The sequence below is a fragment of the Lingula anatina genome, chromosome 9 (genome assembly GCF_051362555.1).
Source record: "Lingula anatina isolate TDL-2025a chromosome 9, LinAna3.0, whole genome shotgun sequence".
In the NCBI taxonomy this organism is placed as follows: domain Eukaryota; kingdom Metazoa; phylum Brachiopoda; class Lingulata; order Lingulida; family Lingulidae; genus Lingula; species Lingula anatina.
In genome coordinates, this window is record NC_141775.1 from 3,573,874 (window position 1) to 3,599,257 (window position 25,384).

Consider the following 25,384-nt stretch of genomic DNA (forward strand, 5'->3'; position numbering starts at 1 on the left):
ACACACAATGCGTCCAGAATTCTACCAGTTATTGTATATCACGTTTCTTACATGTATGCGTAACAGTTCACAACGGAACCTAATCATGGCCCAGAAATAGGTCCTAACATTTTACATAAGTAGAACACTAGTAATAACCAAAGGTTTCCTAACTTCAAGTCCAACGTTCAAAAAATATATCTTTTTACATTCCCCGACTCACGAATCATTGGTCAACCCGTCCCTGGACTTGGATTCAATGTATTTTACCATTTCCACTTGAAAATAAAGTTCTAAATGGCTGACAAGTTATTTTACACCGCCATGCCTTCCGGTACATTTTTTTGAAAAAATTGTGAGCACCAGACATTTTTATTTGAGGTGTTTTATCGTTTGATTAAGGAATGACAAGTAGCTTTTCAGGATATGTAGACATTCAAAATGTGGCTGCGGCCCATTATTTAACGTGGATAGTATACCTTAAAATGTAGGGCAATTTTGGTCCAAGATAATCTGATAGTAGTTTCTTTAAGTTGAATGTTGCGTATGTTTTATGATAAAAAAAGAATTTATTTATTTTATTTTTTTGAAGATGGATGCTGTTTTAGACTGATATTTTGTTTTAAATGTATTGCACTATAACGAATTTAATATGCTGTAGTAGACAAAAACTCTACGGGCCGGGTTTACAAAATATGTTTAGTCCAAAAATAAGTCCAAACTCTTAGAATAAAAATGTGGATTATTATTACTTTTTATTTTATTAATTGACATTATTGCATCAAAGTTCAAACAAAATATCCCTTTCCTTATCATTTTTTTCTAAACACGTAAACTAGTCCATCTTTATGGTAGCAATATCCCGGAAGTACACTTCTCTCCAGACGTTCCCAGAGTTCCTCGTTCTCCATGGCGGCCATAGTGGGCTCTAGATTTTCGTAACCACTGGTACAGCGAAGATATTCTTCCCTCATCGCTATTACCACAAGTCCACCTGAAATACATAAAATATTGTATATGCTTATCAATAAAATGATAAAATGTTTAAAAGAAAAGACGGGCGCGCGCCGAGGGATGCCGAGATTTATATTTAATAAGCCTAGGCCTAAAGGATAAGATTTTTTTATCAAGAATTATTATTTGTATGTCGCCTTAAAATATAAATTAAGAAAAACGGCGCGGAGACGTAAACATTTGCAATTAGGGGCGTTGAGGGATGTAGACGAACAAACTAATATTAATACATAAATGTATGGACCCTCAAGCCCTAAGGTCCCATAAACATAGATTGTGACAGCGTCACAGCTTTGTGAATTTGATTTTAATTTCTTAATCTTAAAAAACATTTTTCTTTCAGTATAATTTCACTAATTTAACACATTAAAATAAAATTCTAAACATAAGTTGTGGCAGTGCCACGGCGTGTAACTGTTTCGTGAATTCTCGTTATTCGCAGCAGGCCCCTATTTACTCATATCTTACCTGGTTTGACTACTCGGACCATCTCTCTCAAGGCGCCACACGGGATGTGGCCCTCTCCCATACCGCCCGAAGACACCACAGCGTCGTACGTGTCTGTAAAAAATTGTAGAAACCAAGATAAAGGTGTTGTTTATATTCAGTGATGGGAAAACCGTACCATTTGGCTTCTTTTTTTTCATTTTGGCGAAAGACTCTGGGGTCGTGGGTATTTAGGTGCTTTCCAGATGTTTCTCGGCATATAAACGTATGAAAGTGGAACAAACTAAAATACCCCTATGCTACATGTTATGACAATTTGAATAAAAATATGCAAAGAAGGCATGTTGGCAAAATTACGATTTCTAAACGCGTTTTTTGACTTCTGCTTTTCAATTTCTCAATCAATTTCATCATGGTAGTGGAGACGGGTGGTTTTCATTCTAAACAGTACAAGCAAACACTTTAAAACTTAGACACAATTAATATGTTATTAACAACAGACATGCGTATTCATTTGTATAAGATATATTCAACAAAGACAGCATAAGCAAGGTGCAAGCATTAGACGTAGTACAATGTAAGTGTTTAGGTATGAACGCAGCCTACCATTGACTATACCCGGGGTGGGATCTGGCGTCAAAAATTCCTGAATGAAGTTTTCGTAAACTCCTCGCGTCTTTGCCTTCTCCAGCATTCCCTCCGACGGATCAAGGGCGTCCATTCTTTTAAATCCTCGATTTGCAAGCTGTTTAAACAAAAAAAACTTTATGAATGATAAATTGTGAGTGATGGTCTTACGAGTTACAAACACACGGTACGCGTGAATATAATGGACAGAGCAATTATCTTGCAAATGGAATTACATTTTGTTGCTTGAATATGGTAAATAACGTAAACAGACTTGTATAACTGTATCTATCTTAATAGATTCTTACAGACTATTGGCAAGGATACATTTGATTTTCAAAGGTATTAAAGTTCTGAACGGTTTTTATGCCTGACGACTGGGTATTGCTACACCCTTACGGAACTTTCCTATAGGACGCTCTATAGGGCTCTGTGGGATTCATCTAGAATCTTACAGGACTCTGTGGAATCATCTATGGGTTCTATCGAACATCCTTTTGGACATGCATGTCCTACTGAAACGTAGTGTTTCTGGCCAATGTAAAAGGTCCTTTAGGACGTCCTTTTGGACGCTTTAGGAAATTTCTGTAAGGTGCTGCAGACATGCTTACACTAACAATGAAAATTAGAAAAACTCGCACTTCGGATAAATGAATATTAATTAATATATTTGAAAATTCGATCATTTTCCAAATCTTATTAAGTAAATATCCACATGCCTGGATGGCAACGAATCCAGTGCCTGCTCCAACGTCGAGAACCCGGATTTCGCCTTTTGACCAACCACTGCGCTCCACGTATGACGTCAAAGCTTCGGCTGCCATTTTTGGTCCTAAGTAAGACTCTGGGTTCAAATCCTGGTAAAAAAATCAGGATTTTAAACTAGGTCATTCAAACATGCATTTATACAGTTCAAAATCTTTTCGTCTCAAATTTTTTTTCATTGCCTTGATTGATAAAATGGTCACGTTTAGTACTTTGCATATATTCACAGTGAAAACCACTTGTGAAGAAATATTTCTAAAAAGGTTATCCCCTTCCTGAATAAAAAAAAATCCACCAAACTTCTTAGATCCCTGGAACATTTTTCTATTTTTCCTCTCTCTCAATCTTCAACAATATCATTAATTCTGTATATGTACAGTTGTACCAGTGTATTTTCTCAAAAGAGCATTGATGGCTTTTTTTTTCAGGAGATGATAGTTTTTCCTCATGTGTGGCATGATAGATTATCTTTTAGATCCACTATTCACATAATATACGGCGCAGCCAATGGTCATTAAGACACTCGTGATTTACACGTCCCACTGTAGAACGGCGAAAGCAGAAGGCTTTTATCAAGCAACCTTATCCCCTCTCTCACGCATGTACGCTGTGTTCGTAATCAGGGGACGTAACCAGGTACCTGGTGCATTAATTGAAAATAATCTGTTTTATTTTTTACATGTACCAGTAGACACGCCTGAACTTTGATTTGTGTTTGCTAGACTTGTATAGTTTAACTCTGTGGTATCACAGTGTATCCATATATTATAGACACTCGAAACAACGTGCTGATTTTAAACCATACCCGCATGAAAACGCAGTAGATATATTCCAGCGCAGTAGACTACTGCAATCATACTGCAAACATGCCTCAAAACTGCTTCGATGTGGGAGCTAATTGCTTCATTGCTACTTCAATACTACTGCATTTTCGTGCGGGTATTGTAATGTGCAAAAATGAAAAAGTTATAACTGGATGAACCTGTAAAATAGGTCTAATTTGCGATTTAGTACGGCTACCATACTATGAACCGCCTTCGAAGTTAACTTACGAAGTGTTGATGCTTTGTGTTAAACACAGTTCTTGTGTATGTGAGCGCGCGTGTGGATCTGTACATATATATGGTCAGTGGCTTGTTGTCTTTAGGATAGCAATTTCTAGTGACAATGCATGATGATTTTAATAAACTTGCATCGTTTATATACTAGTATATAACCCCCGGTTTTAAGTACTGTTAGCTCTAACCGAATTACCCTTTCAAGCTCGTCTGCTTCATTCGCATAACAGAACGACTGACACCGACTTGACTGGCACTGCCTGACATTGAATAAACTGACACTGACTTGACTGGCAGTGCCTGACATTGACTGAGCTGACTGTCACACTGACGTGACTGACACGTACTGACTCCGACTGACACTGACGTGACTGACACTGACTGACACTGGCTTGACTGACAGTGACTGAATTTGACTTCACTGACTGACACTGGCCTGACTGACAGTGTTTAAAACTAACTTGACAAACTAACACTAACTGTACTGACTGATACTTATTTTTCTGGCTGAAACTGACCTTACTTACTGACGCTGACTTGACTGACACTGACTTCACTGACACTGACACTGACTTGACTGACACTAACACTGACTGACTATTTTCAACCGTATTCATGTCACAACCACTGGCAGAACAGCTTAAAGTCCTCGGAATGAAATTGTTTTGGTGTCATTAAACTTCATAATTTACGGTTACGGTTATTCGTTATTAGAGCTTTTTTAAGGCTGTGACCTAGCTATAATATATTTCAACAATAACATATGATAATGACGCGTTAATAAATAAAAATCTTTCCCACCTTATCATACCGACCGGCATAGTTATCATAACATTCCCTCACTTCGTCAGGGACAATACCTTTCCTAAATTGTCTGGCGTTATTAGCTAAAGCGGCTTCTTTCGTCTTTGCGTCCATTGCGAATACAGCTAGCACTAGCCAGATTGTATTTTAGTTCTGTTAAGGGATCCAGAGACGCGTGCAGCTAATGGCCACCCCTGGACTAGCTCCTGTAGCTATTTTAAGCAGAGCGGATTCCTGAATTAGGGACTGCGTAACTCAGACGTCCGAATAATTCACAAGTGTAAATGTACATTTGCAGCAAAGCCCGCCACATTAAAAAAATATATGTATGTAAATGAATTCGGTGCAGTGAGGAAAGAGCACCAACAGCACCGTTTGAAGTTGAGTAAGTCCAGCGATGTATGATTCTCACAAAAAGTTATTCGCTGCGTCGAAACTTGATTGCAACAGCCCACTTTAATAAATCCATACAGTGTAATAACGGCCACAGCTTGATTTCACTTCAAGCTCCACGAGGTTTTCCCTCAAGAAAAAAAAGCAATCATATTCTACTAACGAATCATAGTTCGACGGTTGCCTGCAACCGGAGTTGATGTTTTGCACAATTTACTGATATATTTCATAATTGTCGACACCAGAGGTGGTTTATCGCTGTTTATCTGAATTTGGGAAATCGAATTGTTGTTCAGAATATTTAAAGACATAACAGCCGATATTTGGGGATATTTTCGATGCATATTATATCTTTAAAAGAAAGGACAGACTATACTGCGGCATGTTGTTCTTAAGTGACTTCAGCGTACTGTTAAAACGATCTTAATGTGGACTCCATTAACATTGTGTAAACCCCAGTATTTATAAAACATCATGAGCCATCACACTTATTTAATGAAGAACTACGATGACAACCACCTCTGCAGGTTGTCTTAGACCCCATTTCCATAATACGCCATAGGTCTACTTAGATGGATCCAACTCTGCAGGGATTCTCGCTGAGTGTAATCAGCTCAACTGATTGACACGCCCCCCTTGCTTCCAGTGTACTCGTATAATCAATCAATAAATAATAATTTTCTGTATTTTACTCAACGCCAATAGGAGATGTGTCAATCTGTTAAACTGATTGCATTCAGCAAGACTCCCCGCGGAGTTGGATCGATCTAAGTAGACTGACGGTGTCTATGGGAATACGGCCTTAATGTTGCATAATTCCGACAAAACAGAAATGTTTTTAACGGCTCTGATGACGTTTAAAATTTTGATTTATAGTCCCGTAAAAGATGGGTCTATATTGCTTTTGCATTTTATTTCAGCGCCTTGTTTTTAAGTGTTCTGTATGTTGATGAGATACAGTAATTAGCATGCTTATTTATTCCATGGGCTTTTGCTCAGTCTTGGTAAGGACTAAAAATGTTAATAACGAATGTATGTTGATGTACATTTTTTCTGAAGATTTTTCTATCGCATAGTAAACGAAATTAGAAAGTATACGTACATGCAGTTAAGAACCTACAGACAACCTACCTTGTGTAGGAGACAAAAAGAGTATAATACGACTTCGACTGCGACCGTGTCACAACCGTTCTCCTCTATCGCAATCGGTTTAGGTTGGCAACTTTTCAGAGTGCGCTTTGCTTGCCTTATCACAATCGGTTATGTTCAAGCAGCGCGACTCTATCTTTGTCAGTTGAGCAGACTGTCAGTGATTCAGAATCCCCTACAGATCGCCGTGCTTACGCAGTCTAGTCCATAAGACCAATTGCGCGCGCATCTCTATATGGACTGCAGAACCTACGCGAGTAAATAAAATCTGAAAAATTGCCTGCAAATATATTGAGGAACAACTAGATAACGCCAGACGGCAATGGATTTTCGACAACTTCCTTAGATAACATGACGATGTTCACATTCATATACATGTAGTTGTCAATTTGAAGGCACTTTCCGCATTTACAGAAGCACATCACGTTTTGACTGAAACAGTCGATTATACTGTAGTGTTGAAACATAATGGGTGTTGGCATATTGTCATTACGAGAGGACACTTAGTCTAACTGGGGTGTTCTGACTAACTTTTTCCGTGTCAAACTGGCTCCGATACTTCCCAAAGACCACACACACACACACACGCTCATACACATCTATTTTAAGGAAGATTCGTGACTATCTAGTAAATTTTAATCAAAGGTTTCGGACAATCTTTCAAATAAAAACAATAGATATAGGTGAATGTGGTAGGAAAAAAAGCACCCAAGTGCACCGTAGTAAAACACATATTACACTGGGTCGGTCGCACTTGGTTGAATGGGCTAGGTTGTTTACTGAGGTTATTGTCTGATATGTCTACTAGTAATTGGTGCATCTATGAATACTTCTGTCTTATTGATGACAACATTTTAATCGAAGAATAAGCTGCTGGTAGTGAGTCGATCAATACAAATAAAAAGCGTGCTTAAACAACAAAAGTGAAATGCTCATATGAATTATTTATTGTGCAAAACTGCGTGATTGATTGGAGTTAGGAGAAAGAGTGAATGTTTTATAATAATAGATCCAACAAGTTCTATTATAATTCGCAAAGCGTTTTAGAAGCCGACTCCTTTTTGCTTCGGAGGACTATATGGCATGTTGTTATTCTAAAAACCTTTTTTTTTAGCTTTGTGTAATATATTTATTAGTACGCAAATGAGATAAGCAATACGAAGCGCCTTTAAGAATTAAACAGTAGAGAAAAAATGTCAGGCACAGCGTACCTTAGGGGTCTGTATACGTTATTTTGCCATCAGACGATCTCGTTAGTCATGGTATCTTAACAGGTAGTTTGAGGAATAAAAATATACCAGGTACAGCAAACCATAAGGGGTCTGGTTACATATTTTTTTTCATCAGACGCTCTTGTTTGTAATGATGGATCTATGACTAGCATGTTGGTCCCTCGATTTTGGTATAAATATGGGAAGATTTGCAGGCGATACATAAATAACCTAACAGTTGTTTAAAGATCACTTATATTCTTGTCCTGAATTTCAAAGAATATTAAGCAAACTACGAGTTTAGGGACCTTCATTTGCCATTTTCAAAAAGCTACATTCTGTATATCAAACGAATACGGCGTTGTCAGAAAAGTTTGTTAATGACAATGTTTCTATGTTTTAAAAGTTCAAGCCAATTATTTTTTAGTCTGCTGGATTACTTGGTTGTCGGGTCTTCGGGTACTTTGCGAAAGGCTGTGTAGACGGCGAAGATACGTGGGAAATATCTACTGACTCAATTCCCTATCCTCGTGTTTATTTCTCTCTTTGTATATCTATTGATTAATCAAGAATTTCTGTCTTTGGAAAGACGGAACGATACTTGTTTTTTTTTTTTTTTTTTTTTCTTTTTGCAGTAGTTTTGGTTTAAGTATCGCTCACTTTTAAATGTCTATAAGAAGTGGATTTCGCGCTCTTCCAGGTAGCCTACCTCAATAGTGACTCTATCGTGTCGGTGCAAGAAAGTGGCTGTACTGGTATATTCCTCTTCAGTCAGAATCGAACTTGATTAACCAGCGTGAAACTTTTTTTATAATACGTAACACAAAGTACAGCTGTGCACAATACCTTTTAAACGCATGTAAATTACTACCACTAGTTTCAGAGCCTAAAAATAACCCTAATTAAGGTTATTGTAACCCTTTATTATCAATCAGATACCGAAAATGAGATTTTTCCTGCATCTAATTATTCATTAATACATCTATCTTTGTGCTGATTTAAATTTATGAAAAAGCCCTAGAAAATAAAAAGTATCGGCGTTTATATTTTTTCGTTGCAATGTATAAGCATAGGCAACTCACAGCTTTAATTGTCATTTTAACACCTTTCTATTTTGAGGTGAGATAGCAAACGGTATGGGGCGTAACTTAATCCCTGAACAAGATTTTATCACGAAAATTGGCATATTTGATCAGGAGTGTACGTTCTACAATACCGTGCCGTCATTTTGGTTTGAATATATTTGTTATGGAGTTAACAGATTTTCATTAGTGAAAGGCATTATTTTGCTTTATAAACGATAAAATCTGAATTAATACTTTTTAGAAAAATCGCTGGCAGGGTTTTGGCGTACTTGATGATTTCATTAAATCGGCGTTGGAACGCTGATCGTGGGTCCTCAGGTAAAAGAGAAATTTGAGACACCAATTTTCAGAGTTTACCCCAAAATCACAATGATGACGTCACCTGTAAGATGACATATGTGTAACTGTTAATGAATATAGTCACTGAACACTGAAGATCTGTTTATTACACAAAAGAATGTATGTAAGGCAGTTAATAGGAATTTTGGGCGAAGGGTAACAATATCCTTAATCACTTTATAAGCCGGAAGTCTTGTCTCAAAATGAAACAAACGAAAGGAAATATAGCTAAAAGAAACACTGTGGTATTTTTTGAAACTGTACTGTATGAAGGCATTCGATGGGGTTAAGTGTCAATAATTTGGCATCACTTTTCACTTGATATGCATCTTTAAAAAAAAAACATGGATTATCTGAAGAGGCCTCGGTACTTACTCCAACAAAACGGTCACAAATAACTGTTTACCATTGTCCATGGGAGACCAATTATAGAAACAACAGTCTATGTTAAAAACAGTAGCTTCGTCTCGGTGGAGTATGATTTATGATTATCATACAATTGTCGTCCACGGGGACCATTTTTGTTAAACAGAACTCTACCGAGGCGTTGTTAAAAAGAGTAGTTAATGTTTGGGGACACTTAGGCGTGCAAAGTAGTTGCATACATCTACGCCTAATTCAGTTTTCATGTCTAATTTCATGTCATTTTGTTTTCCACTTAGTATGGATTTTAACATTAGAAAAGTCATTTAGAGAAGAACAACAAGTAATAAATATTGCATTTAGACATTAAGTGACAGCTATCTCGTTTTCTGCCTCTGTCTAAATTGTCAGCCTTTACTCAGGCCGTTCTATCAAAAAAACGATGTCCCTGGCGATTGATTGAAGATAACGTAAGTCTGTATGCCTGTAAAGGATAGGCATCACATTGACCGCGCATTGATACGCTTAACTGGCCGCATCAGATGGCATTTAAGCCAGCGGTACTTTAGACACGGATGGAGTAGATGAAAATGAACCCTATTGTACATCTACTGGAAAGGGACACGGAGGTAGTTTATGAACTAGTCTGAAGGTCGACGACTGAATGCTTTTGGCCGTAATTTGATACTGTACCACATGTTAAAAAAGTCAATGCTATGTATTCAGCTCGATCTTAATTGCTTCAAAATATGGCGCAGTTGACATTTAAAGAAGACACAGAACAGAAATAAAGACTGGATTTAAAAAAAATCCTTTTCTTGTTAATTGCCCCTCGTAGATGATGCAAATTTATTTGACATGCCTTACATGTACAACACAGTTTAAAAGTTTTGATCGAGTTACACTCCACTCTAATAGACCGCTTGGTGAGACTTGGCAATATTTCTTCCTGTAAGTAACTTGTGTTTTGCCAAATTTATTTCCTTATGACTTAATGTTAAGCTGCATTGGTTAAGCTGCCACTGAAGGGGCATAGTTCACGTCATGTACATGTATGACGACACGGCAGTTGAGAGCGGTCCAAAATAGCCCCAGAATGTTCTTTCATTAAATACATATATCTGGAATATATGTTTTTCTATGTTCTGTACACACCTACCCAGAAGACTTTAATGATTCCTATCATAACATGCTATGGGTGAATTTCAGGGAGGAGTGTCGAATAAACCAGGAAGTAAACATGTATATCGAATGACTTTTGGAATCTTTCATGGGGTAAATTGCTTCTATTTAATAACCCTGGCAGCCTTGGGTGACCGTGCGTTCGTAAAAATAGGTACGGGCGGATGGTGAGTTCACTGTATGGCAAATCCTAATTATTTCTCTTTAAGGTAAAGTTTAAATACACCTGTCTAGCACTGATATTAAGAAAGTTTTGGAGGACTTAAGGATTGCACCTCGTCAACATTGCTGTCAAAGTGGAATACCACATGGAAGTTTATTACCCACGGCACGGCAAGAACACGGAATGGCAAGAACTGATGCACTTTCAAAACAGCTGTATGTAGATGATGTACGCCCGCAAAGTAAATAGGAAGATTTAAACCTATTTTTTTTTTTTTTTTTTTTTTTTTTTTTTTTTTTTTTAGAGAGAAAATATTTTATAAAGTCAGGCAGAAGCACTAATTCATTTATTGTATCTCTGCCACTGCAAATATATTGATAAATATGGTACGTGTACGTGCTACTAACTCCCCTTGGAACAGAGAGAGAGAGAGAGAGGTGTTTTTAGCGGACAATTAACGTTAATGGCGTAACCTGCAGTCCGTCACCAATATTTAATATTACAAAGCCAACAAATGTGCTGAAAAACATTATTGCGATGTGATAAATAACAAGACCACTTACATAATTAGATCTGCGTTCCGTTAACCAGTGTTGACTGATTGTTACAATCCTTTTATCACACTGCTTTCGGGGACGAAATATACGTCGAAATAACATTTTTTCTATCTCTACTTTTTAGTACTTTTAATATTGACTTTATAACGGATAACCACGACGTTTTTTTAAATTGCCGATGGTCTGCAGGATTCCCCACCTCCAACGCAATGCTCGCACACGTAACATACCCAGTAAAACTACTACTATTACTACAGGGCTCGACATACATGCACCCACTGACGTTGCTTGCCAGACACAAGTGCTTTCTGCTACCGGACAACTAGCTATAGACTAAAATTCATGCTTGCCCGCAAACGCAAGGGACTTGCTAATGTATCACTTGACCGAAGTAAACTCAGTGTTTTTTTTTTCAACGAGACGCAGAGGCATTGATTTTGGAGTGGGACAAGTAGATTTTCAGACCCAGGGCGAATGCCTGAAACTAGGTAAAGTCAGGCCATGCTATCCGTTTGATTACGCCTTTTGGATCAGGAACAGTTTTAATTTCAAAACCGCATCTAATTCAAAGCCATACTGATACACTATCATTGCAATGCTAGATATCCCTCGAGAGTATAATTGCATTAGAATAATAAGGGTAATATTGTTATCTGGAATATGTTCATAAAAGTCTGATGCATATTGGTTTTGTGTTGCATTACTAGACAGGAGCCAACTTTTTCAACAACTACATTTTACAAACCTCTTCAACAGGCTTGCAAAAACACTGCTCATCCCACTACAAAACACAATAAATCGTATGAATAATGATTTTCGCATGAACAATTGGTGAGGAGAAATATTTATTGGACAGTATTGACTATAACACATTAAGAATGATTTTGAAATATACTTTGCATCTCCTGCAGGATTGCAACTTGTGTATGCCTTTTTACGTATTAGATGGGTGACTACGTCGAAGGATGAATAATGTATGCACGTTTACGGAAAGTTTAAGCTATTTATTTTAGTCAATCTAGACTTCGGTACATAATTTGCATTCAGCATTTGGCGATCGATCTATTAAGAATCACCATTTACGCCTCCCTATTCTCCTTATCCCACACGTCTTCAAGCAATTATTCCGAATTACGCTGCAATTGTTCTCAGACAAAATAAAGGCTCCCAGAAATCGAATCTTAATTATTGAAGTGATACGTGTCGATTTATTGTATGCATGAAGTAATGCAAAAAGCCTTTGTCTGGGGAATGACGCGTCAAAAGCTACGGGTTATTCCAGTCAGGCTGGGTAACCTTAAAAGCACTACATGTTTTTCGTTATTTTCCTTTTTTTTTCTTTCCTCTTCTGTGCATGCTTACGCGTGCGTACTTGCAGTCTTTTGTTCAGCATGACGCTCTGAAAATGTGTATGTCATACTCGTGTCTGTTTAATGGTTCTAAAATGGACCAGTCCAGAAACATATTTCATTCATAAGTACTGTGATGACAAGGAGAATAACCCAAGATGACAGAATCTATTGTGATATGCTAAAATCGGCTAAAATTGCCTAGGCCGTAATGAAGGCCAATAATGACATCCAGAAAACGGTATACATGTATAAAGCAGCGGGAGATGTCAATCAGACCAATCTACTTCTCGCGTTCAATGCACCTGTTTTATTTTGAATATATCTACACTTTTAAATAGAATATTAGATCACATGAAAAGACTGCTTCATTAGAATTCTACTATTGTATGAAACAATTTGATAATAAAGCAGTTTCAGAAATCGTTGTGTTTGGGGGCATGTCCTCAACCACGGGCAAAATTACCTCTACCAGAGCCGCAGATTATTATTATGTGCATTTTTGTCTAATGCAGAAAGGTCCCAACATTTAACTAGAGACATATCTGTGAATATCCAGTGAAAAATCAATCCTGGTGGAGGGTACGACAAAAGCTCTCTCCATGTACTTTTATCGAAACGCTGTAAAGAACGGACTATTGTATTAATCTGCCTGTATATTTGATCAAAATTGAGAGGAAACATGTGGTATAAATAAACATCAGGTTACTTTAAGCCGGTTACCACCGACAAGAAAAAATTTTTTTAACAATGTAACAGTCACGCCGAGCAATTAGCGTCACAATTGATTTTTCTGCAACAGCCCAAATATAATACCTCTGGTTTTAGCTTAAAATGGTACCTTAACAAAATGGGCTGTACAAGGTGAAAAAATTATGGCAGCCGAGAAAGAGTCAAAGGATTTGCTTTGTTTTTCATTTTTGACTTTTAAGTATGCAATTAATAATGTAGCAATGATAAAAGGTAATTTTCCCAGTACAAATTATTTCCATCGTAGAGAACGCATATCCAGGAAGCTTTTAGTCCATTAATGTAAAATATCTTTCCAATATTTTTTAATTGAGATGTTTTGTGAAAATCACTCCAGGCTGAAGCATAAATTTTTGATGTGGGTTGATTATGTGCACAAATTGATAAAAAGGCAAAAAAAAAATCTGCTATACCGGGTTTAGATCAACACGGAAAAGAACGGTCTCTGTGACTAAGATACATTTTTAATATAAACGAGCCGTCGTTGGCAAAGGACCACTGTAATCAGTCCAACGAGGACGCGGAACGGGTCGCTATCTATGGAAGCTCATATTGCGCACGCCAACTTGATTGCAGAAAGAAATGATGACGAGTCAGATTCGGTCTAGCGTAGTCTAGTGTGAATACATCTGGGAATTGCTTGCTTTCACTTTAATCTGATGTGATGATATTTTTTTTTATTTTTAATGTTACTTATCAAAATCTCTTTCACTTCGTTTGTCAATACATGGGCTTAATGGCTTAATTATGGTTTTGGGTTTCATCAGTTTGTGGAATGCGATTCGGTGTTTGCTCTGATATGCTGGGAAATTAACATAAACCAGCAGTTCTGTTGTTCGAGCCGCGTCTAACTTGAAACCGGAAAATAATCAAAACTAATTTGCAATTTGCATCGATAACGCAGAGACTGAATTTCGCATCAGATATGACCTTCCCACCGCATCAGATATAACCCCACCCCAACCCCGTCCCCTGTGACTTTGGAGTTTGGAAAAGTTAAATTGATTCCAATTATAAAAGTTGCGTATTGGAAACGATGCGCAAAACCATATCCAGTTCCAATTGAATTAAATACCATTGGACCGTGCTGTAAACCTGTGACGAAGTTCTTGTCTTTATCTTACGCAAGGTAAGAACTAAACAACTTTCATGTTCCCTCCTTTCTTAACTGTCACTTCCCAGCTACCTTATCTACTTTTACTTCCTCTCCCTTCAACCTCTTGCATTGCTCTCTCCCGTTTACATTATATATTCTCCGCTTAAGTACAGTGAGGTCATATCAATCAATTCAGTTAGTCTGTGAAACACTCCCCGCTTCTTATTCAACACAACAAAACCTAGTTTTTCCGCATTGCCACACAAGATCATGAAATTAATTATAATAATAGTAGGAAAAAGAAAAATAGGTCAGACCACCATAAAGTTCTGACAGAGCACCAATCAGAAATGTGGCTGACAGTAAGACAACACGGGTATAAAACGCTGGCGCTGTAAAAAGGACATCAATGCACAACCCCAGACACAAGGAGTAGGGGAAGCAAGCGGCTCACGAGGCGATGAAATGCTGTCGACGCAGCACTGTGCCTGCCAGTAGAGAGAGAATCAGTGCGAGTGTCCGCTTCTGAACAGCCGCTGTAATAGAAAGGTACCGAAGGTATGTGAGCCAGCCTTTTTAACAGCACCAGGTAAAGTAACCCGAAATTGTGAGAGTGAGTGGCACCTCACAGGTGAAGCGCAAATGTTACGGTCATTCTTGGATTTCGCCGCATCTCAAGTGATATTAGTACTACATGCACAGGTACGGGGTATATTTAGTCCGAGCATTATCTACAGCGTGCAATCTCTTCTTGTTACAGATCATAGCAGAACACGACTAGTTGTTAGAATAACTTGGAATAGGACCACAGATGAAGAAGAAATTGAAATTGAAAATTTAAAAACGTGCTCACATCGAGTGTTCCGAAAAAGTAAGTACAAACTGACCCCGTGTGACAGGAATGGTAGTCCGCCAGTAACATTAGTTCTCTTCCCATTACTTTGTACAGGTGACATTTGTCCCATATACCAACCCCAATACTCCAACTTACCCTAACCTGTATTAATCATATGGGAACCCGTACTACCATACCTGTCACACCTAGGCCTACCTTTACAACTTTCAAAAGCACTTACATTCTATAAAATTTAGCTGTGCCAAATGTTTCCAGGTATGCTTATAAACTTTATTTTTAGGATTTGTAGAGTTTAGGTCATGACCAGGACACGTACCAGTGTACATCGTGTAATAAACCATAAGGGACACATCTATATGCAGTGTACTTCCTTGACCTTGTCATTTTTTTTTTTTTTTGTGCCGTAAGAGCGCATTCAGAACAACAGAATAACAGATCCGCGGATCAAAAATGGCCGACCCACTATAGAATGCTTGTTGCGTAATCCCCCGGGAACCCTATTTAGTGGCCAATCGGGTAATCGGGAATTAAGCGACAAGCTTTTAAATTTGTCGCCATATTTGATCCGCGGATCTGTTAGTCCACTGTTCTGAATGCGCTCTAAGCCAGCAATACTGGTGTCGGAAATCTGGTCAAACCATATCCTAGCACCCTCACAGTAAATGCTCCGTACTTGTAACCTGTTCATAATTGGGAACCATTTTTTTTTTTACTTGGTTAAGGCGTGTCACTCAGTTGAAAAAAAAATGACCAATGTATCAAAAGACATTAAAGAAAAATGTATTAATTAACCATTCACGAGAAATCACTCAAAGACTACACCCCTCAGTCCAATACGATTTAAGCAAAGGCATTTCATATACAGTCAGATTAACAAGTCTAGAAAAGGTTTATGGATTCCTTTTATTTGGCGGTCTACATGTAAAATTAGTGTGGTTGGACGGAAGTACGTATATGTCTGTTACGTTTTAATAATTACTCCTTTCATTCATTTCTCCGGAACATCCAGCAATTGAACCGCTAATGTATAATTTTTCACAATCAATATAACATTATATCCAACGGTGTGTTGTTGCGCAAATTGAATAAAAAAACAATCTACGTGGTCCAAGTGATTATAGATCACAGGTAATTGAATTAGTAACCACCGTGATATGGCGGAAGTATTCTCGTTTAAAACAATAACCAATACTGATCGCACAGGCGAAGTGATTGCTATAATGTCTAACATAGAATGCGGATTTGCCAGGTCAAGAGAAGTCGACCTGAAAACCCATTCCCAATGAAAAAATCGTTCTACGCAGATCTATCCAACTCCTCGCCGGATATCTCGCCGGATATCTCGTTGGATACAACCGCATTAACCGATTAACACGCGTTGAGTAGAACACAGAAACCCTGGTGATACGGCGAGCACGTTTGAAACAAGAGGATGCGTGTTAATCTGTTAGCCTGATTGCATTCAGAGAGAGTCCCCGCGGTACTGGAACGGTCTAGTCCGATAGTTTCATTGCGAATGAGCCCCTACTCCCTTGTAGTTACTCTACTAGAGAGCACTTGTATGGCAACTTTTAAAGCGACATTTAACTGTCGGTGGGGTCACTGACATCAAGTTTGCAGTGGCATGCTAGTCTTTCAAATGCACATATCCAGAGAGATAAAAGATAAATGATGAACACACCGGATGACTGTATAAAGTTTTGTCACGTCTGTCATCTGATGCATAACAAAATCGTTAAAAATGCTTTTAGTTTTCGCAAGGTTGCAGATTGCTTGGTTTGCTATATCATTAATAGCCAATAAGTCAAACAGTGCATCCTGAGTTACATGTAAATGTTATTTTTTCACTGACAGCTCGCTCTTCTCCCAAATCAATTTATAATCTGAAACTTTTGTACAAAGGGACTCACTGGCACGTGTCGTTATTGTGGTATTATACGCATATTACCAATGCTTAGGGTGACTGCGTCTTGTATAGAACTTGAGTAAGTTGAGGCTTTTTCTTTAAATTTCAATAAGACAGAAATAGACAAAAAATAGAACTATGGCACACACACACACACAGAGTCTTAATGCTCTAGTTGGTAAACTAGGTAGCTCCTACCTACACATATACTGCAGGAGTGGATCCAGGATTATTTGAAGAGGGGGGGGGCGATTTATCATTATTATTATGACAGGTTTCGGATAAGAAGCCGACCCTCGGCCCCTTGCTATATATATATATATATATATATATATATATATATATATATATATATATATATATATATATATATATATTTTTTTTTTTTTTTTTTTTTTTGGAGGGGGGGGGGCAAATAGTGCCATTTTGTACGTTTTAGAACTATGAATCAGATAGTCAAAATTTTGATTTCAAGAGAAGAAAATTAGTGTGTGTGTGTGTGTGCTCGTTTTTTCAGAAACCTGTAACTCCGCCACTGTATGACGTGGTGTTATGGCGGGAAAGCCACTGAATTAATTTAAATTTGGTCGATTTTATTGATAAAACTTCCCGGAACGTTCCTAGTTAGATGACTTCAGATGCTTTTACTTTCATTTTGTTTTACACCGAGATTACTGAGATTACGCTGATTTTGACTCCACCTGTGACGCTATAGAATCAAACCTACCCTCTACCACGGCGGCAGATATTATAGGCACATTTTCCACCAGCCACAGTTAGAAGATTGACCATATTTAGCCCGACATTATCTGTGAATATCTAGTGAAAAATCAACCTGTGGCCCTGGTAGAGGGTAGGACAAACCATTAACAACGGCTCTAATGTGGGCCTATGATCGTACTTACACCGCACATCAGCTGACTGAAGGAAAAGTTTGAGATGGACCAAGAGAATGGAAAAGGGGAACACTTTATAAATCCCCCCCCCCCCCCTCCAATTTGTTTTCACAATTTATCCCCTGGCCCCAACTGATATGTAATGAAGATGTTTATTTGTAATTAAATGAAGTTGGATTGTACCATAATAAAACTATTGACATCTATACAATTCACTAATCCATTAAGTAAAATTAAAGCTGTTAAACGGTTATTTATTTGTGAAAGTGTTTAGATTTAAAATAGTGCTCTTTAATTGGTACAATGAAGATATTTATAATGCATTTAAAATCATATTTTAAATCACACTAGAGGGAAAGCACATTAAACCTTAAAAGCATTTATTACCCACAGTGTAGCTGTGAATATGTAACAGTTCTTAGTTTGAGGACAGTATATTTTGCGTCTGATTTCCTTAATCAATTATCATGGGAAGTATGTGAACAGCGTCTATATATGCGCAATGTGCCTACAACGGGGTACCCTTTACCAGGGCCACGGATTAATTTTTTAAACTAGATATTCACAAATATCCTTGGCTAACCCATGACATTTGCTACTGTGTCCAACCAGCATTTTTTTGGAAATAATTTTAAATGGCCTCTGGTATAGAGTGATGTCCGAACATACCTGAGACCAAACATAAGATAGCAGTACGGTAGCTCCTTGCCATTACAGAGCGAGGCTGTTATAGTGAGAAATGACGACAGCAGTTTGGAGCTTCCGAACGTTTATTCACCGACTCTCGCTTCATACAACTTCACAAATATTTATATTCAATTTCTCCGTACTGATCACGCATTTACTTGTTTTCTTTTCCATTGTCTTTACGTGATTACAAAATATTTTCCATTCGCATGTTGCAAGTCACTATGCAACATTTCCTTATTAGGTAATCCCTAAGAAACTTGTTTTCAATTAAAGATATCTAAAATATTATTTGGATTACTCATGCTTGGACTTTATCCAAAACTCAGCTATCATGTGATAAATAGATGATCAAAATTATTATATGTTATGAAATTAACCAATCACATTAACTGTTACTGACTTTGACCTTTTCCATCTTTTTCTGACACTAAAAACATGTTCTACACTTGTTGACTCTTGGAGAAACTTAACTTACACTCAATAACTATCTGTCCTTTTACTCTTTTGATTCCGCTTTAATTGTTATCTGTAATTAGTAAAAGTGTAAGTAATTTGCTTTACAACAGGCATAAAAGGAATAATAACTCTTCACGTGGTATTCGAAATTCCACAATACATCAACTTACTTTGAATGTGGAAATAGATTCATTAACCTTTGGAAAGTATAGGTAAATTGCCATTTACGTCCAGGAAATCCTCTTTATCGCATGTTTTCCCCCAAAATGAACAGTTGCCATTCCTTGGAGTATCTATTTCTCTCTCCCTGTATCGCTCCCTGGAGTGTACATATGTTATTATTGGTATACTGTCTGTCCAGCTGAGCGCCACACAGTCTCTTAGCATCTTTATTAGACCCCTCACCGTGAATTCACTGGGTGGTCAGCCATCACCGCTCCACCACCACAGAGAGCAGACGGTTTGATTGTCTCCAGTCGCTCTTTAGTACCGTGTACAAGGTACATCGGCGACCAGCTTTATGATTGATTGATCGGTTAGGTAAGCTAATGGTAGTATGATATATATATATATATATATATATATATATATATATATATATATATATATTATGGGTAGGATAACATGACAGGAGCGGATTCAGAGATATTTTCTGACAGTCTTCCAAATGATCTTTGTTGCTCCGTTCTTCATTTTTGACCGTCTTCCGACAGAAAAAATTACATAGGCCTACCCGTCAATGTAAACTTGAAAATCTGACCGTCTTCTGGAAGACCCAGAAGACGCCCTGAAACCGCCCCTGACATGGGGAGTAGGGTAGGGTAGGGTAGGGTAGGGTAGGGTAGGGTGGGGTTTATTTAGCTTAGGGTAGGGCAGGATAGGGTATCGTATAATGGAATAACTTGGCTTTCGCAGCTGACTCTGGTTTACAATTATATTGGGTATCGAGTAGAGAATCACATGAAATTATATTCTGGACAGTATTCGTGTTTAGGGACAAGTTGAGTAAACAACATCTGATAAAAGAGACATAGAATTCAAAATAAGCAGAGCCTTAAGTCGCGGACGCCTACGCGGACGCCTACGTCTATGAATATTTGCCCCACCCGGGTTACATGTATTATGCCGTCCAGTTTATTTTTTAGTGAAAAATATTTTCGAACACTCCTAGCATAAGTTTACTATTACTCGATTGTTGTCGAACAGTTTCATTAGCTATGTTATTGTAATAGACTTGTGAAGATTATTTTGTCTATAGCTATTTATATTAGTTTGATCTTACCATCCAATATTTCATCTGCTTGCATTCAGATTTCATCAGGGAATGAGGTAGCTCCCAAATCGAAGCAGATTTGAGGCATGTTTGCGTACCTGTCACAACCTCATTCCCTGATGAAATCTGACTGTGTTCAGTCCTTGTAAGAATCTTGATGGGATGCTGTTTGTTCGTGAAATTTTCTTTTGTCTTTCGTGTGGTTTTTAAATTAAAATTAAAATTGCTTGTTCTCCTGTTTTCTCCAGCTTCGTGCAACGGTTAGTGCGCGCTGCTTCTTCACATATCCTTTGGTGGCTATAAAAAAGCCGTCTAAACTATAATGCTAATTCTTTTCTTAACCCAAAATCGACTCAAGAGAGCGGTTTCTATTTCAACGGATTCAGAAATGTACTGGTACATGTTTGTGTGTATTTTACTGGTAACTAAAATGTTATGTTGCATGAAAAGAAATGGAAGAAAAAATTCATGATACCGGAGACGACAAACGTTGAGTTGTGTACCTCTCAGCTGCTGATTAAGGGTTTTTTATCTCCAAAAAGGAGATATCTACCTCACTTTTGTGATCTTTCGTCAGCAAATGGAGAATCATTGGTTTAATTAACTCAGAACCGTGGTACTAAGCTACCCTCTACCAGGGTGACAGGTATTATGCACTGTAGGGAAATCTTGGAAAAGCCAGAGACAAATCTGTAAATATCTTGTGAAAAATCAATCTGTCGCTCTGGTAGAGGGTAGTATTAGACCGGCTTTACCATATAGACAGGAACTACTGGTATGCCAAAGTTTTATGAGGAATGTGTTAATTTCCACTGGAATGCAAACATTGGAGAGATAACTTGTTTGTATTCTATAAACCCAACGTTCATACATGTATATACATGTATATTGAGTCCTTGTTGTTTTGCGTGGAAGCACCATAGTACATGGTTCTGGTACAAAGTACAAGTTAGGGCTTGTTGTTTGAGTTGGATGCTTAGGTGGAACTATGGCAACCTACTGGTATGTTAACCGTCGTCATGGCTCCGATATCACACGACAAGCTGGGAATCAGGGCCCCGTAGTTCGAAAGCATCGAGCATTGCGACCGAGGGCAAGCGTCTCGATTCCATAACTCGCCCATACTCGCCCCGTATGATACAATGTAGCCTCTTTGTGATATCGCTATTCGCAATACTCGATGCTTTCGAGTTACGTGGCCATGGCCTGTGTCTACCGTCTACCTAGAGCCATTGATTAAATAATGTGCACTTTTCTTCATCGCCAGATTTGAGTCATGAATTGGCCAGGAACTATCTTTAAATATATAGTGTAAATTTATATAATCCGTGGCCCTAGAAGAGGATACATGTACATATACATGTAGCCTGTGTCTAGTTTTCTTTAAGGCAAGATGCTTTTCTTGTCGCAAGGGAAACGAAAATTGATACGATGCCAACGTGAGAGCATGCACTGTGTTAGATTGGATAGAGTTTCATCAGTTTTTTCCTTTTTGTTAACATGCTTGAAAAAGGGCTGAAAATCTACAGTGTCGCACATAGTGTCCACGCAATCTGTACTTGAAATCGGCATTAGGCCTTCACATTTATATGTCAATTGTTTACAATAATTTTACTTTGTTTTCAGACGCTAACATTCAGCTAAACGATCAGGAAACAAGACGTCCAATGGATAAACCCGAGTAACACAGTGTTATGAGACCGGCCTATATGAAACTGTAGAACTTGGAGAAAACAAAGAAAAAAAAGGGAAAAAAAACAAACAACGGAAAGATCTTTGTTCTGCAAAAATGAAAATAATATAATATAGCAAGTTATTTCAAGGCAAATGTAGTTCCGGTTCCTGTCGTACGTTTTTATATTGTACATGTAACTGCAGGCCCAAGGAATCAAGACGGGAAAAAACCCAAACGTTGCTTAAAGAAAAGAAAATCAACGGCCAAGCACAAACCAAGTCTTACAATGTCCGATCCTGTCAACTTGACGTACGTGACAAACGTCACCATTAACGGGTCAAGCGGTGACACAACAGAAACTGGACAAAATGACCCTGAAACAACCTTGCAAATCGTTACTGCGGCAGTATTAGTAATTGTCACGGTGGTGGGAATTTTCGGGAACTCTCTTGTCTTGCTGGTGATCTTCACGGAGAGTTCCATGCGCACTGTGGCCAATATATTGTTCTTCAATCTAGCATTGTCCGACCTAATGTTTGTGATCGTGTGTTGCCCAGTTTTATTACTGGACCTGTTTGGAGTTCAATTACCAACATTTGTCTGCAAAACTGGGTTTTACTTGTTGTATAGCACGGTTGCGGTCAGCATATACTCAATAGTTGCCATCTGCTTGTTTCGATGCCTGGCAACGTCCAATCCTTTAAAATCTGCCTCGATTTTGACGAAGAAGAATGCAACACTCACTAGTGGCGCAATCTGGGTTTTTGCGCTTTCTATCAACATCCCTTATGCTGTGTATTTTAAATCCTATGATGATGGGGGATGCACAGACGATGTCCCAGAATTTCCGGAGGGGTTTTTCGAAGGGCTGGCCATCTTCAAGTTTGTTATGAATTTTGCCCTACCGTCATTTGCGATTGTCGTTTTATCGGTCCTGATTGTCGTCGTGATGCGTCGACATGACAGGCTGCGCGCAGCAGCACGAAAGAATGGCAGCTACAGTGAAGGGAGCATCGCTGAGACGAAGAAAGTCGTTTTTGTCGTAGCTGTAGTGGTTTTGGTGTTTGAAATTTGTTGGGCACCTAGCAATATATGGAGTCTTCTTCGCAACATGGGGGTCGAAATCAAAGCGCCTCCTGAGTTGTTTCGGGTTTTCACGCTTTTGTCATTCAGTAATTCTGCAGTAAATCCCATAATTTACAATTTTGCTTCAGCCGATTTCAGACGAGAATTTCGGCGCATTTTTTATCGTTGTCTGTGTAAAAAGAAAATAGGTAAACTCGGCACTGCGGGCAATACGAATTTGTATTCGAGCACCGATTCGACGTTTGTTAATAATGCAGACAAAAGGAAGAGCGACAATGAGGGCGTTGAATCGCATCCTCTTGTTGTTCACAAACAAAATTCAGACAGTCAAAAAATTTGAATATGGGGGGGGGGGGGGGGGGGGTTTAATTGGAGAAAGTGGAAAATTCTATTCCCCTAGTGGCCCAACTGAAGAAATGACATAAACCTACGTCATAAAGGACTTTTTCAGCCAAAAAGGCTGTTCTTTTAAACTAGACTAGAATGAAAACGGAACTTTGACCTGATTTTACACGATAACATTACACTGACATTTAAGGTACCAGTAGGGCCTACTCAACTAAGGTAGTGACTATATACACCTGCATCTGTAAATTGTAGGCCAACATCTACCTACAGGTAGGCTATCTACCGGGTACCTATTTAGAATGATAAACGTTGTGTAGTTTCTAATAATTGCCCCTTGCCCCTTTTTATGACTTCTTCATTCAAAAAAGTAAAGCATTTTATATAGATGAACCGGTGGAGTGGAATAAGCTGTCGCTTTATGGGAGATAAATATTATCACTGGATTCATTTAAAAAGCAGCTGAAAAAACAGTTTAAAATGTTTATTCATGAATTTGTTTATATTTTTAAAATGTTCAACAATTTATTGATAATATGAAGTTTTTTTAGCGTGTATATGTTTTTTAAATGTTATTTTTGTGGTCATATTAAACATACGTGTAGCTGCTGTAAAGGTTTTGCGCATGTTTTTTTAGAAATCTGGTGGAGTGTTATTAACACAGTTTTATGGATTTTACTGGTAAACTTTGAATGCATATTTTATTTTTTTTATTATTATTATTATTATTATTATTATTATTATTATAGGTCCACGTGGTCCGATGGCAAACACATATTTCAGAATGATTTTGATAATCGCCATTTTGGTGGTAAAATGGAATTTATTATATTTCTGTGTTGTTTACAATGTATTTACTGCTAAATTTTAAATCTCATATAAAGATTTGTTATCTCCTTTATGTCGCCTTGTTTGTAGAACACTCACAGTGCTCTTATACTGACGAGTATATTTTCATATATACAAGAGACGTTCAGTGTTCAGTAGGCAGAATGAGTTTATTGCCTGTTGTTAAACCTTTTGTGATATTAAACTGTCTATCCTAAATAATTTTTTGTGGGTCAAAATTTCAACGGGTGTTAAGTTGCTAATTGTTCAAGTTTTAAAGGATTTGCAGAGAAGATGAAAGGACTGCGAAAATTGATTTGATGTGAACTTCTCTCCCAAATTGGCTCCTAGGAACATCAAATCTGAAATTTGACCGTGATGGAATTCTCCATACTACGTACATCTGCTTCTCTATTCATTTAATACTAAAAGGGAAATCATTATTTCAAACAAAAATTCATGCAGATCGAGTTGCTCCCCTTTCGAAAACCAAAAAAAAAAAGTTTCGAAAAAAAAAATTAAAGCGCACGAGCAGCGGGTTAATCAAATGTACCGTAACACTATCAAAAAGTGTTCGAATAAATACAGGATATTAACAGACAAATCCAAAACCATTTAGGTATCAAGGGAAATAAAAAACTGAACATTGGTCTCCAATGATGAAACAGAACTCGTCTGAAATTCCACACAGTCAAATTTTATCCTGAGAAACTCCTGTATTTCTTAATTCAGACCTTAAAGATGATAAAACCCCCTAAATAAAAGTATATCTAAAGCGTGCTTTGTGTAGTAATTGTTTTCTAGGTCTTCTCTGGTAGCCATGTCAGCTCGCAACATCTGTATTAGACACGACACAGGACCCGCACTGTGATGCAAAACACCGACGTCGTGACGTGACAAACAAAACCTTGCTCGGTGAAGGTCAGGAATGTAGATGTCGTCTTAGGCTCTATTCCCATAGATTTTAGATCGATCTATCCCCGCGGGGAGTCTCACTAGATTACTTTCAGATAATCCGGCTTAAATGTCCGTCCCGCCTACT

At 37.9% G+C, this 25,384-nt stretch overlaps 2 protein-coding genes across 4 annotated transcripts; one reads left to right on the forward strand and one right to left on the reverse strand.

Annotated features, from left to right (window-relative positions):
* Positions 1-715: 715 nt before the first annotated feature.
* Positions 716-19,629, reverse strand: LOC106174865 (methyltransferase-like protein 27). 3 transcript variants are annotated; one of them, XM_086996022.1, is made up of 5 exons: positions 19,306-19,629; positions 2,787-2,924; positions 2,047-2,185; positions 1,462-1,554; positions 716-973 (listed from the first exon to the last, which is right to left on the reverse strand). In XM_086996022.1, the coding sequence occupies exons 1-5, from the start codon at positions 19,357-19,359 to the stop codon at positions 792-794; spliced, it is 606 nt and encodes a 201-aa protein (XP_086852148.1). In that variant the 5' UTR covers positions 19,360-19,629; the 3' UTR covers positions 716-791. The 3 variants fall into 3 exon arrangements, with proteins under 3 accessions (XP_086852148.1, XP_013412044.2, XP_086852147.1); XM_013556590.2 differs by lacking the exon at positions 19,306-19,629 and adding an exon at positions 4,692-5,405; XM_086996021.1 differs by lacking the exon at positions 19,306-19,629 and adding an exon at positions 3,885-4,161.
* Positions 14,653-24,413, forward strand: LOC106174804 (allatostatin-A receptor). The gene is made up of 3 exons (XM_013556496.2): positions 14,653-14,889; positions 15,092-15,202; positions 22,035-24,413. Exon 3 carries the CDS (start codon positions 22,370-22,372, stop codon positions 23,507-23,509), a length of 1,140 nt encoding a protein of 379 aa, XP_013411950.1. The 5' UTR covers positions 14,653-14,889; positions 15,092-15,202; positions 22,035-22,369; the 3' UTR covers positions 23,510-24,413.
* The last annotated feature ends 971 nt before the right edge of the window (positions 24,414-25,384 follow it).

Excerpts from the sequence above, each read along its gene's own strand:
- LOC106174865 (XM_013556590.2), bottom strand. The coding sequence starts at position 4,808 with ATGGACGCAAAGACGAAAGAAGCCGCTTTAGCTAATAACGCCAGACAA. Across the intron at positions 2,925-4,691 it reads ATGCCGGTCGGTATGATAAG|GATTTGAACCCAGAGTCTTA; the intron begins GTGGGAAAGATT and ends TTTTTTTACCAG. Across the intron at positions 1,555-2,046 it reads CACCCCGGGTATAGTCAATG|ACACGTACGACGCTGTGGTG; the intron begins GTAGGCTGCGTT and ends AATTTTTTACAG.
- LOC106174804 (XM_013556496.2), top strand. The coding sequence starts at position 22,370 with ATGTCCGATCCTGTCAACTTGACGTACGTGACAAACGTCACCATTAAC.